At 39.2% G+C, this 14,886-nt stretch overlaps 1 protein-coding gene across 5 annotated transcripts in view; it reads right to left on the bottom strand.

Annotated features, from left to right (window-relative positions):
• cpne7 (copine VII) overlaps positions 1–13,519 on the bottom strand; it is a 32,616-nt gene extending 19,097 nt beyond the window's left edge. Inside the window, exons 1-6 of one of the 5 annotated variants that reach the window (XM_056375234.1) lie at positions 13,424–13,519; positions 12,885–13,106; positions 11,344–11,641; positions 6,699–6,881; positions 6,362–6,436; positions 3,665–3,739 (exon numbers count right to left, since the gene is read on the bottom strand). In XM_056375234.1, the coding sequence (XP_056231209.1) occupies positions 3,665–3,739; positions 6,362–6,436; positions 6,699–6,881; positions 11,344–11,517 (507 nt within the window). In that variant the 5' untranslated portion in view covers positions 11,518–11,641; positions 12,885–13,106; positions 13,424–13,519. Of the gene's footprint in view, positions 1–3,664; positions 3,740–6,361; positions 6,437–6,698; positions 6,882–11,343; positions 11,711–12,877; positions 13,343–13,423 lie in introns of those variants that run through there. The other 4 variants (XM_056375236.1, XM_056375232.1, XM_056375235.1 and 1 more) reach the window with 4 other exon arrangements.
• Positions 13,520–14,886: the final 1,367 nt, after the last annotated feature.

Genomic DNA, 14,886 nt, shown 5'->3' with positions numbered 1-14,886 from the left:
TAATAATAATAATAATGATAAAATAAGCAAAAGTATGAAAGGAAGTCATTTTTGTAGTTCTCGTTTTTAGCTTTATTTATTCAGGAAGCCTCATTGAGAACAAAATCTATTTAATAAGAGACAAATGGGAACAAATGATACATACAAGATCACATTTAACACTTTGTGGTTGATTTCCATTACTTCTCTTAAAGGTAGTGACTCAGTTGATGTTTGCCAATATTTACCATGGGCCTATGATGGACACCACACAGGCAAAATTACAGAACAGCATCAACAGGTCGATGTTTGGGTTATTTCAGTATGTGTATAGGAGTTGTTCAGATGAGGAGGAAACTGAAATTAACACAAATGGCTGTCGACACTGATTTACTATTGCTTCATTGCAGAGGCAGATGTATTTGTGTCTGTGATTAAAGGTCAGGAAGAAGCAGGCATAAAATTTACAGCACAGCATGGTGGTTCTTTTGGAGGAGACGACATCAATGTTGTGAAGTAAGACTGAGGAAAAAAAAAATAGGGTGTTTGAAACTTTTTTGTTTAGAGGAGGATTTAAGAATATTTTACAAGCTTCTAAATCACTAGTGTTAGTATATAGCCTGCTAAATTGAAAACAAGCTTAAGATTTCGCATCCTTTACGGCTATTTGGGGTAGCCTTAAATCATCCCCTGAGTCTCAAGTCCATGCGTCTAAGAGCAGAGCAACACTGATTATTTAGGTCAATTGATTCTTCAGGGAGGAAAACAAATGATTACTGTGTGGGGGGAGTTTGGAGTGTGGGTGAGAGGGTGAGAGGGTTTTGTAAACACAGAATCAGACAGTAAATGCTGCATTTCCCGCCACATTAGCCAGATACATCTCCTGAGGGACGGGAGCAAAAAAGAGCTGTAGCATCCTCTCTTTGTTGTCATGGCAACCGCAAGCCAGTGGCATGAGCAGCATGATCAGACTGATCAGATGCACATGTCAAAATTTAATCCCACGCTAACAATAACAGCAATGCTAATATCTCATCATTAATCCTCCCATTCGCCAATGTCTCTGCTGTGATCAATATTTACAGCAGGTTCAGATTATACAGCTGTCAAGCAGAAATCATTCCTGCGTCAGTCATTATCTGTTGTCTGTGTTAGATAAATTGCCAATTTGTATTCTTAAGAAAATGTATACTACCTGATAAAACACCTGATCACAGAAATATGATTTCCTTGTTTTAGGGGTTATTTAAGTTTACAATCATAATATCAAACGGGTGCGTAGTATGACAGGAGCACAAAAGTTAATTGTCTCACCTGATGACATCAACCATTTGCCTTACATACATGAATTAACCACTTGAAGCTGCACTATTCAATATTTTTTATATTAACAATGGATCAATCAATCAAGAATGGATGGGCTGTTTTAGCGTTCGTTAGCTGGTGGTTTTGGTTTTATGGACAAAGGTTTACTGTTTTGATTCAACAAAAGTCAAACAGAGCTAGCAGGTGAAGATAGTGGCTAAATGTTGGAGTTGGTGGAGGCCAAAACAGAGCTAAAAGGAGAGAGAATATTGGACTTATATTAAAGTCCCTCAGAGACAGGACTCTCTGTCTGTTGGAGGTGTAAATAGGCTACTGTTTGCTAACCAGCTTTGGGCAAGTTATTTGGAAAATGTTACTTACACTAAACTACTAATTACTAAACAGCAAAAGTAATTAGTAATATTACTTGACTTTCACTATACTTGCCAGCTCCAGTGATGCTTTTTAAACAGTTTCAAAACCTCCATATAGACGTTACATCTTGTGCGTTTCCCATATTTCAAACAAGTTGTTTAGTTTGAACATGTCTACAGTTTAGAGGTATTTTTTGACTATCACAGCTAAGTTTGATTTTAGCCCCAGTGACTGCATAAAGTCCCGCCCCCACAGTGGGGCTGCGGGGTTCACACATGCTCCAACTCTCTAAAACAAGCAGCTGATTCGTGAATGTAGCCTTAACAGTGATGTTGGCAAGACAACTAATAAGACAAACTGTATATAAGATAGCTTTGGAATTACAGAGAGTAGCATTCCTCCTCTTTTTGTGGCGGCTAAATGCCTCTCAACACCCTGAGCTCCTGCATCAAGCTAGCACTTACTGACCACACCAGGCCGCCCGCTGAACACAGAGAGAACAAACTGAATATCAATCTACCGGTTAGACAGGAAACAAGTCAACTAACAAATTGCCAAAGTAAGGGAGGATTGCTGGGGTTAGTAACATACTGAATTTCAAATGGTAATGCCCTGAACTATACATTAATGAGAATAGTAATTACATTAATGTACAATTTTAGAAAGTAATACATTACTGACTAATACTATAGCCAACACTTTGGCCTTTACAACTTTTTAAGATGATGATATGTCAATCTAATATTTAGAACTTCTTTCGCTGCCCTCAAGTGGACAGAAAAAAAACAACTATTGTTGCTTTAACAAGTAAATTTCATATCCCATCCCAATCTGACAGAGCACTTGCTTCTGATAAAAGAAAAGTAATCGTGACAGCAAATCCCAAATTTTTCCACATCTCATAACCAGACCTTAATCTTTCACTTCTGAATGAAAATGTTTGCAATCAATCCTCCCAAAGGTGGGCTATTTTTCTAACCAGAACGAAACTGTCCGTGCATGTGAACAAAGCCAGTGTCAATCATTTTCATCATCAGTGTTTTTAGCTACTTGGCACCACGAACCAAAATGTGTAGGTTTTTATTCCAAGTAATCAGTGTACCAAACAAGCTGCTGTAGTGTTAGTGCCACATGATTACACACCATTGTGCCACTATGATGCTGCCACAGCTATAAAATCCAAACTGTAACAGTGACTTATTTGAATGGGTGCAAATTAATCAGTTCAATTTAAAAAAAAAAAAACAAGTGTGCAGATTCCCCAGCATTTCATCAGAAATGTAATACTTCCAGGAAAACACTGCATACCGATAGCAAACATCACATGCAGAGGAAGGATATACTCTAGTAAAGATTTTTTTAGGTTCACTTTTACCATCAGAGTAGCTACGATTTGCAAACTGTAATTTCAAATGAATGTACATGCTATAGAAAATTTGAATTTTCCTCCCAATACCACTGAGAATCAAGGGCAACCTATGAGTCTTGCATCCTAAGGCTCGGTCCTGAGAACATGGTGCGACTTCATGTCATCAGAGTTGTAATTGGATGAAAGCCCCTGCTGTGTTTTTGATTGAAATATGCCGTCAGCAAAATTTGACAGTGTGGGAGCAGGAGTAGCTAAGGTCAGTGGTATGCAGCCTTAAAGTGGAACCATATAAATTCAAACTAAAAGCACAGATTTCACGTGATATTATATAATGTCATGTCATTTACATGTGAGCCTAGCATGTTCACAAATGATCATTGCAGCTTTACATGTTAACAATTTCTCCTCTTATAACATGAAATTCTACAATGATTTTTGCTGAAATTGAAAAATTATCCTTTACATGTGCATAACTTCGAGGCCAGTGAGGAACTGTGGGTGCTTCCTGAGGCTGCACTACAGTATCATCACTGTCATATTACTATTGCTACTATCCCTGTCAAGAGCTACTAAACCACATCTAATAAAACACGAACTGTGCTGGTATTTCCATCAAAAAACGGTTGCTCCTTTCACCTTATCATCGAGCTTCTTGGCACAGAAGGAGAACTCCACATATCCGTTGTTGCCAGAAATTTCCTCAGCATGCACCTGAAAGGAAATAAGATTTGTCAGTAATTTTTTTTTGTATATATGGGCTGTATTATTCATTGGCAAGAAATGACCCACATTTCAGGAAAAAATCCCTAAAGCTCATAAAAACTAGAGTTGTAACTGAAATTGAAATTTTTTTTGACAACTGATATTTGGTTGCAGATGAAGCCTTTAGAAAATTAAGGTGGACATTATCTGCCAGTATTTAAAACAACAAATTTAATATAAACATTTACATAGAATGTATGCTAACTCAAAACTGAGATTTAATACAGGCTTTCTTGTCTTAAATTGCATGTTTTTTATATGAGTATTCATACAGAATTTTTCCTCTGTATTTCAAAAAGTAACTACATTTGCACTATAATAAGCAGTTAACTGTATCTGTACCTAACTGTATCTTTTGAAGTGGCTTTTACTTGATTGCTGGGCATATAAGCCAGAGAGTAGAGAGCACCATTAGCTGCAAACTAGAGTCCCCCACTGTCATAGGTTATTTCTTCAACTTGTACATTGAACTTTTTATGGCTATAAAAGTTACCACGTACAGCACAATGCAACAGTACAGTTGTGTAACAGCTTGCTCTCTGAATGGCTGCTGTTTTGCTTGTTTGGTCTTATGTGTTAGTAGAAAAAGTTCAGAATTGCCATTTTTAAGAATCACCGTGCACCCTCTGCTGCTGTCTCTAAACTGTCTGGCTCACTCCCAGAAAACAGAGGTCTGCTTTTTCACTGATCCTTTATTTGAAACTCGCAGAAACTTTACATCAAATTGCCAGGACTGTGGCTGTACCGTGGGCACGGCCAGGATTTGACAAAGCCAGACAGCCATGATCTGCAAAATAGGTAACTTGTGCTTTTTATCAGACAGCTTGTCCTGACACACACCAAGTGCGAGGGGAAATCTTTATAAAAGGTGTGGGCAGAAGGTGTGTGTGTGTGTGTGTGTGTGTGTGTGTGTAACTGTGTGTGATCATGTATTTCTATCCTTGTCAGGACCCATTTGAAGTTCAGACCTTGAGAGTGAGCATATTTTTCCCAATTAATGGTTTTTGCAAAGGGCTGTTTAAAGGACAATATTTAGTTTTACGGTTGAATGTAGCATGAACTTTTAGGATGTGGGTTAGGATTGGGCAGGTAAGTGTTGTGATGTGTATTGATTAATGATAAAATGTATTATGTCAATAGGAGTCCTCACAATACTGTATAGAAGTACAAATACGTGTGTATGTGCTCTGTGTCTCTACCACATATATTAATGGTTGTATTTATGCATATATTAAAAATATACACAAATCTTCTTTTAAGACATAACAAGCAAAATTGAATCAGTTTGTACAATATTGCAAATGCAATTGAAAACTTGAAGACTTATTTTAGTACCATCATGTGTGCGCAGCAACAACACGTTAGATAACACGTTTCATATTATGATGGTGCCCTGAATTCTATATGCTTGTATAGATGAAATGGTAAAAAAAAGATCCATCCAGAAGACCTTCAAAAGGTCTTTGCTGCTGGCTCTGGTTTAAATAAAGTCTAACTCTGGCTAGAGGTGATATGACTGAGATTTAAAATGGAGTTTGTCTTAAATTTTTCCCTCACAGGGATCCTGGGTTCAAATCTCAGACCAGGTCCTTTATGTATGCAATGAGTGAGGAGAATAGATGAGAGAAAAGTTTCCTGCAAAAGTGAGAGAAATGGCACTGAGTTCAAAAATCAAAACCAGGAACATCCTTACAGTATACGGCAATCCAATTCAATACTATTGATAACAGTGCTACATTTAAAAAAATACTGTATAGGTTTTTTATTTGTTGAAGAGCAATGTGTATTGGTTGCATGACATTGTAAATTGATTATTAAGTCTACCTCCTGTACATTTATAATTAAATGAACAAAAGTAGGCTTTGTAGCATCTAGTCTGCAATAAAAATTAATTAGAAGAAGAGGAGACTCTCTTGTGTATTCCCAAACAAGGCAGAGCGGCTACTCTACAAACCAGAGTGTAGCACTGCACGATCTTGCTCATCTTGTTTATTATATGCTATCACCACTGGCTTGTTAACTGTAAGATGGTGCTTAATGAACCAACAGCTCTCCTCTTCCACATCGGACACAAGTGATGTCTTATTTATGCATCATTTCTTCCATGTGGATTTGCTTGCTTCCCTGCGTGGATTGCAATGTTTGACACCCCATGCCACCAAAAAATGGACACATAAAGCAGATAGAAAGTTCTCAGAGAGGGGTGATGTCTACATTTAACAACTATCGCCACCCAGCAATGTAAAGCAGCAACATGAAGCCATTCTGTAAGTGGTGTCTTCAGTTGCCTTGGGGTTGTATGTCTCCGCCAACCAGTCCTGAGTTGTGTTCTTTCATAACATTATGATGTCACAGTGAAGTTGACCTTTGACCTTCTGGATATAAAATGTCATCATTTTATTCTATTAGACATTTGTGTTAAATTGTGTCTTAATTAGTGTATGAATTTGTGAGTTATGGCCAAAAATGTGTTTCGCTCAGCTCTTTAGCTAATAACTTCCACTTTGTAAATGTCCAGACAACGTCAGTCCACAGAGCAGTAAGGTCATAAGCACAAGGTAAGAAACTTACCGTGATGGTGGATTTTCCAGCATATTTCCCGTACTTCAGCAACAAAGGCTTCACCATCTTCTTTTGGGCCACGATCTGCAAAGAGCAAGATGAACACAAGGTTGGCCTTGAGCCCTCAGCAGTAAAGAGTAGTGTACAAGGACACTATGTTGCAAATATATATAGGTATTATATAGGTTTATTTACTACCAACATCGCAGACTACGGAAGATGCTTTTAAGGCAGACAAATCACAATTTTTAAGGGGAAAAAAACGAACAGAATTTTAAGTCAGCATCTGTGTATTCTGGAAAACACAACTACTACAAGTCAACACAATGTGATAGCATCTGCTTACCTGGCCAAGAGTGCACTCCACCCCACCAAGGAAGTCGTCGTCACGGGTCCCGATGCTGTGAGTGCCATGGATGTCGTAGACTTCAAATCGCAGCTTCTGAACCTCCTCAAAGTAGTAGTCCAGAGAGAAAACCTTGGCAAAGACCGGGTGCAAGTTGCTCTTGATCACCTCTGTTCTGTCCAGCTGAAATAGAGAAAAAATAATAAGACTTTAAACCCTCACATGTACTCATCTAATATATTTAAACATTTCTTATTATAATTCACTTAGTGTGATTAAAGCAATAGTAGACCTTAGGGGAGAGTGTTTTGTGTCCTATATCATTTTACAATAAGGTAAGAGTTTAGGGAATAGGATCAAAAAATAACACTCACAACATATTTGTCTCCCTGCTTACAATATTTTGAAGAACACCAGCATATAAATGTACAGAAGGGCAAATGTTATAACATTCTGTCAAGAGAGAAGATGGGAGGGCTCTGACATTTAATCTCAGCGTACAGAAAACATCCGCGCTTGTCTTTGATTGCCTGACAAGGAAAATTCGGAGCTCTGAGGCCCCATTTGCTCAAGGTGTGGGATTTACTTTAGCTATCACACAGTTTCATGAACATCTCTATGATGTCCAATTTGTCACAAGGACAAATCATCATTGAACACGATATTCAAATCTACATCTACAGTAAATATACATCCAGAGCTTTATATTGTCATATCATCATAAACAGTAAACAGACTGAATTTTCATGATACTCTATTTATATTATTGTTCAATGCATATTTGGGACTTCAACCTCAATCTAGCAAAGTTATAGGCATAATCTGGCATAATCAGATGATGTGTCCTCAGTAGAGACTGTGAAGACATCGAAATTGAAGCCATACAGCTGGATACAGTTTTTGTCTGTAACAGTATCCAACGTCATCTCTTCATTGTCAGTGAAGCAGGTCCAGACTTTGTGTCATGATGACTTGCGACGATTCTTTCTTGTCTCTCATTTCTCGCTTTGGTGGAGATCCAATCTTGATCAGATAAAAGACTAAGCTGAACTCTTCATGATTTTAGCAACACCAGAGTATTTTAAAAATGAAGAATGATGCACACAGCATACCCAGAAAATATCAAAAAAAAATATCAAGTGTCTTAGCAGATAATGTTTCACCACGACCCAACAGCATCACTGCTCTTTATCATAGATTATTCAAGTCTCTAGAACCCTATTAGAGGAACGAACGCCGACAGACATACCCTCATTTGGTATTTTGAGGGTGGTGATGGAGAGAGCTGTCTAACATATTACTCCAAAATCTTAGGAGAGCTGCAGAGGTCCTCTGAGTCAGTTAAGAGTCAGAAGAGCAGCAGCTAAGCACTAAACACATACTTTGGAAATGTATGATGATAAGCCGATAAACAATACAAAATCCTGTCTCACTACCCACACTCCTACACAACATGTCAAAGTTCATGAGTACATCTTTAAAGGGAATGTTCCATTTTCAGGTTGATGGCCTTGTTCTCGGTAATGGAAAAACAGAAAACAATTAAATGCGCATTTAATTAACATACAAACTCTGTACTGGGCAGATGGTTGTAATTTAAAACTGTTTTGTCCTTGTAGGAGAAATATCTTATAAGCTTTCCTATGACATGCTACAATATATTAAAGCATAATGTTGGACAAAATGAATGGTGGGTTATCTTAATCATGGCATGAAGCTGTGACACAACCATGTCACAACACTTTTATCCCATTATTGGCTGATGCAGTGTTTGAGTGCATAACAGGTAATTGTAGTGTCTATTTTACACTTCAGTCAGCACTGAAGAAACATATTTAGACTTTGCCAAAAGTTACTTTGTGGCTCTTTATAAAAAGACTCAAAATTTTTCTTTTTACTAAGAAATTTTTACAGTCAAAGTTTATTAGCTTAGACATTTTATACAAGCCGACCCTGGTGAGTGTGTTAGCCATAAAATAAGACTGATATCATTTTCATACTCATCGAACCCATCAGTGACCTTTCACACCCTGTGTGGATTGGACCATTACCATGCTGGAGGAGACCACTCGCACCAGGATAGTAATGTTTCATCATGGGATAATGGTGATGACTCAGAATAACTTAAATGCAGTGATCTTTCCCTCTGTGGGGACAGGCTGACCAAAACCATGCCAGGAAAATGTCTCCCACCTGTATGCAAGCACCTCTATACACTATAGTTCTCCTATTATTTATTTACTTTTCTCCTTATTGTACATCGCCCATCTGTAATTGTAATTGTAAAACCTAAAATGGCAATTTTTTACAATCCATGTTTATTGAATTTCTCATTTCTCTCTCCTTCTTGTTTCACACTGTTGCCAGTTTGCATACTGAGGTAAGCCATCTGTTTGAAATATCGATGCATGAATAAACAATTTAACTGGAGGGCTCGCCGGGTCCTAACTTTTTGATCTTTGTTTTTGAGCATTCGGCACCTTACACATAACAGAGTTAGACATGTTGATTCATTATCAGTTTTATTCTTGTTCTCCTTATTACCAATTTGCAATTCAATTTGTTGATCAGTAAATGGGAAAACATATTACATTAGTTGCTAAACAAAAACTTTGGTCTCGTCACAGTTCTAGAAATAGTCTGACTAATTCTCACGTTTCTCTTTATTGTCTTGTCTTGCCTTCTCTTCCTCTCTTTGTGCCATCTGGATGGGCAGATTCGGGATGAGTCTGATAAGTCTGTTTGTTGATGAAAGCTAATCAGAGCTACGGGGGATAGGTTGTGCCAAAGTCTGTGACGCCTGTTTGTCACTGGTGTGGGGCCAGAATTGTAGAGAGATCCCTGACATGGGAAATTAAAGCTTTCTCTAATCAGTTCTGCCAGGTAGGTGGAGCATTATCTGTGTAGCTCAATCATAACAAGCCTCCGTAGCTTAGGTTGGATAGAAAGACTGTGTTTTGAATGAGCTCATTATCATGGGAGCGTGGAGAGTCCGGTTTTAAACAAAAAAAAAAGAAAGAAATCTGTAATAGTAGACAATGTCAAGTCTTCTCCACCCTGCCTCTGCATTTTTCTTCGGAGGTGAATTGGTGGTGAAATAAGGTAATAATGAAGTGAATGCAGTTCAACAAGGAGCACTTTCAAGTCAATGGGGCCATACAGTATGAGCTCAGAAAAGAGAAAGAGGGCGGTATGGTGGTGATGTGAGTGGGCTCAGCTTCTTACTCAGTTGTTGACGTAAGTAAACAATTTGCTCGATCAATCGTGCCTCCCAGTACTGAGGGATTTGACAGCAGAGGATGGGATAACTTGTGTACACTGTCATGACTGTCAAGACTCAGATAGATAGATAGATAGATAGATAGATAGATAGATAGATAGATAGATAGATAGATAGATAGATAGATAGATAGATAGAAAGAGAGAGTGAGAGTGAGAGTGAGAGAGAGAGAGAGAGAGAGAGAGAGAGAGAGTGCAATTGTTATACTGCGCTGTGCCATAATCTCAGTTTCATATCATCTGAATTTGCCTCAGTTAGAGCGGCTAAAAATAACAACTCATGTATTCATGCTACATTGAACCCAGGTCAGTCATCTCATGTAACAACCTCCTATCAAATTACACCCAAGAAAAATCCATAACTGTGTGCTCAATACTGGCAGCCAAGTGTTTTTATCGTCACTGCCTCAAAATAGTATCTCGAGGTTCCACATTCATACAGTCCAAACATTACAGTGAGCATCTTCAACAAATGGCTCCCCTGTGGCGGGAATCTGGCAGGAATACAGTTAATTATTATCAGCCATTTCCCTGAATATAGAGCTTTTTTGTCAGATGAAGGGTTGCAGGAGGAAAAATGGATATAATTAGGTATCCTCGGCCAACACATCCTCTACTTAGCGGGGACCTGTGTTTTGGCTTTCCCTCATGAACTAAATGACTTAATTAATAGGGAAATGAGAGACCTGCTGCCTAAGCTCCAAATCAGCCTGGGACCTATCCAAGAAAGTAAACATTTTCAGCTGGAACTCAAATCATCACATTGAATAATACCAACCATGCTAATATACAATGTCAGACAACAAAACCTGATGTAAATTAAGGAACTGTGGAGACAGACAGTGTTGATAGATGTACACTGCATTTGATGGGTTTTAATTCAGGATGAGACAGCTGTTGTGTAAGGCATAATCTTTTCCGAAAAAGTGAAAAACAGCTGCAAGTTCACCAAACCATTAACAGATTCATCTCCCTGGTTGATCTAGTATGACTACACAGGTTTTGGGATAACTGGGGTGAGACGGAAAAATCATCCCAATGTATAATATTTCACACATCGTCGCTGTTTAATCTTAAAATCTCAGCCTTTACAGATTTTGTGATACTGGACAAAGGAAGGAGGGCTGCGCAACTATCCCCAGTGTGCAGTGTCTTTGTGTGCAACAGTTTTGTGTAAGCATTAAGAAAAACATGTTGCTCAGATCAACTCAAGGTGCTGTCATTTTGATAATGTGAAGTCTTGCTCTTGCATGAGTCAAGGCACAATTCCTTACACATTAGGAAATGTGAAGATATCAGCCTCAAACATTTGCCCAAAGGGTTCAACTGTGTATTTGTCAGACCAAAGAAAGAAAGGGGGGCTCACCTCTGTCCATTGTCCGTTGGTCTGTACCATTAGTATGACACAGGGGTCTGATTTATTCAGCGTGTCTCGGTCCAGCAGGGCTTTGCAAGACACACGCAGCTCTACTTTGGAGACACAGGTAGCTGGACCGCTGAGGCTGGTTGCAGGGGAGGTGGCCTCCTGGATGTCATTCATCCTGGCTCAGGTCAAGAGGAGCTGCCAACCAGCGAAGCAGTACGGTGTGAGGCTGTTGGTATAGCTCCGAGGGATGGGAAAATGTGGTGGTCGGTTGAGGGAGTTCAGTGAAGACGTGGCACGCCTACAGGAGACAGGCTCTTTTGACTTGATGCAGATGTCACAAAATGAACAGAGATTCCTTGTTGAGTCCCTGGGGACCAAACCAAACCCGAGCTGTTATTACTGCCTGTCAGCCCTACCCCCTTGTGAGGAATATCATCTCACCTCTGTAATAACGAGAGACAGGACATGAAGGTGATGGGGTTATGCTTTTAGGAGTCTAGATCAGATTCCTGGAAAGATTCATTTAAGATGGTCAAATATAGTGCTTTTTTTTTTTTTTTTTTTTTACATGTTCTTACCTGCAATATGAAAACACAAGAATCACAAAGCTATCCATAAAAATATATACAAAAACATACAGTCATTTTCTACTGTTTTTATCATACCTATATGAGACAGCAAACAGACTTAGAGGGGGTATTTTTTGTCTTATTCAACAATGGGCAAACAAGTTAAAGTGGCTGATAAAATAAGGAATCCAAAAGCCACATGGCTGAGTGTCTTTATTTCCCAGAGGATAACATGACACTAAGAAAAGGACTCCAACGTGGCAAGCATCCGCCCTGCTGAAGTGTCCTTGAGCAAGGAGGTTTCTGACCTCGCTTAACTGCTCTGAAGAGGAGGGTGGGGGTCGAATTTCTCTACCAGCATCATTTTATTGTAAGTGTCACATTATGAGACAAATGAACAAGTGCACGTTTGGCTTTCAGCACCGGGGACAGCGCCCGTGGTTATGTTTTCCAGCTGTGGAGTCTGGAAACCAGATGTTACCCCACAAGCATTGATGTCAAACTTAACTCAAGGAAGCTCGAAATACAAGCATTGTTGTGAGCTGTAAAAAACACGACCCGGTGTGTCTCATAAGGCCAAAACTTCTCAGGGTAAAATGTACTGGTAATGAAACACGAGCAGGAGACCGCCGATTCAATCCAACAACTTCATGAGGGCGACACAAGAAACGCTCCTACACGGTTAGTTCAGCACAATGAATAAACTCCGGCACAAATCGTTAATGTTGAAAAACCAACGCCAGCTAACGTTCAGGGTGGCAGGGTGACCATTTAGCTTTAGTTTTCCTAATAACAACAGGCGAAAAGCGTCGTACTAGAAAATGAATAGTCTACTTTGATAACATCGTTTGTCATTCACTTCCAGTTAAGACCAATCTGCAGCCGAACAAAAACATACAAGCAATTTCCCCATCAGAAACATTCAACTCGTGCTGGCTAGTCAAGTTAAAAAACGAGAAACTCACTTCCTACCTGTCGTTGTTCTTTAACACACTTGTTTAATCCGCTCCCATTAACACACTGCTTTGCTTTTCTTTTTCTTTTTTTTTTTTCTCTCTCCGCCGAAACTCATTGGCTAGACTGCTGAGGAGGGAGTGTGCTCGGCTTGAAGAGATTGGGGAGTGGAGTCCAGCTGCTGATGTAAAGGTGGGCTTCTTTCACTCGATTATCGGTGGGTTTCATTCAAAACCGAGCCTGGAAAACAAGGAATGAGACTAACGTGAATGCATTGCGGAAGCTTTTAATAAGGACCTGAATCAGACAGCAATAACGTGCACTAAAATCCCAAGGAAATGTATGCCGTGTCCCTACTCTGTCATACTCCCCTAGGGTCTCTATGTGCTATTACATTCTCTGCAGGCTCACCAGAAGGCTTTTCTCTTATAGATTTAGACTGACACATCCCTTCAGGTTCTGGATATTTTTATCAGCTTACATCTGATTTTTACTGCTACCAACTGACTGCTAAACTGCTGAACCAAAAGAAAAGAAAAGAAAGGAAAAAGACTCACCTGAGTGACAGTGCAAGATCTATGGAAATTCAGTATAATGTATTCACTGTTATTGTGTCATAATGCATAGATAACACAGATCTGCATACTGTCAGATCAGCCGGTTGTGTTCAACATTGCCCCCTGCTCAGAAACACTTTACTGGATCTAGTTTCAACAGTAATTTCATAATCTAAACAGAGATGTATGGGCTCCATTGCACATGTGAGCATAAAAGGTGACAATTTGTGCTCAGAAGAGAAAGTAATTCATGCCTAAATAAACACTTCCTGGCTATGGCTTTGTCTCACCTCACAAAATAAAAATGCCAAGGATGCATGGAAAAAATTTCAGAGCAAAACAACAGGTACTCAAAAGGGCGAATTTTCCAGCAGCACCACATCACAGTGTAATCTCCAGACAGCTGAAAACCTGTGACTCTCTGCTCTTTTACCTTTATCAAACACACACAAACACGCACACACACATACATCTACATGTACACTGTATATATGCACATACACACCTACACTATACATAAGCCAACACTAATGTCACTCACATTAAACTGATCAAGAACTGATTCATAGTGTAGCTTTTCAATCATTCGACAGCAATGTATGTTACGTTACGTAACATATTGTTTCCACACAGCATTCATGCTTGAACCTTTTTCGCAGTCCACCCACAAATGTATTATTTTCATGAATGTATTTCCAGACATTGCATAACATTTATAGATTGCACTGACAAAACAGCAGCTCTTGAGTTCCTACAAAACAGAACTGACGGCCATGAAAGACAAAACAGCTACAAAAAAAATTTGACAAGATTACTTGGGAAATCTGGGTTCATCAAAAGAAAGCATAGAATAGACAATAAAAGCTTAGGTTTGGTTGTTTTGAAGGGCTTAATGTGTCTTTGCAGAGCACTTCTTCATAATAGAAATGTAGGCTTTAGGTGTAACATTTTAGTCCTCAAGGCTTTGAAATCTTTTAACTCTGAAGTGGTCTTCAGACATTAAATAATATTTTTTTTCATTGGAAATTTGCATCATTACAAGTTTTTCTTTGATTTCAAGAGGACGTGGCTGATTCGTTGAGAGTTGAGCCATGATGTGTGCAGCAGACAGGCAGGTCAATCAAATTAATCCAGCTGCATGAAACATAAAACATTTGGTTCCCTGCTTTTCAATTATCTGCTCTGTTGAACTGATCACCATGTAACTTGCACAAAAAACAACAAAGACCACACAAATTCACCCTCACAGGTTGATATTACAAATGAAATTCTAAAAAGAAAAGTAGCAAATCCATGCCTGCGCACACTGTGTTTAACATGGAAACTTGCTGTTTTCTGACATGGCCATGACCCCCCCACTGCTTCTTCCCCCATTGGTATTCAGAGTCGGTAGGAAGTGTCTGCTTTGGGGCACACACCTGAGCCCTGTTACGCCACAGCTCCAAACAAGGGCCATCTGCCGC

The sequence above is a fragment of the Seriola aureovittata genome, chromosome 1 (genome assembly GCF_021018895.1).
Source record: "Seriola aureovittata isolate HTS-2021-v1 ecotype China chromosome 1, ASM2101889v1, whole genome shotgun sequence".
In the NCBI taxonomy this organism is placed as follows: Eukaryota; Metazoa; Chordata; class Actinopteri; order Carangiformes; family Carangidae; genus Seriola; species Seriola aureovittata.
This window is presented reverse-complemented; position numbering and strand designations above follow the sequence as displayed.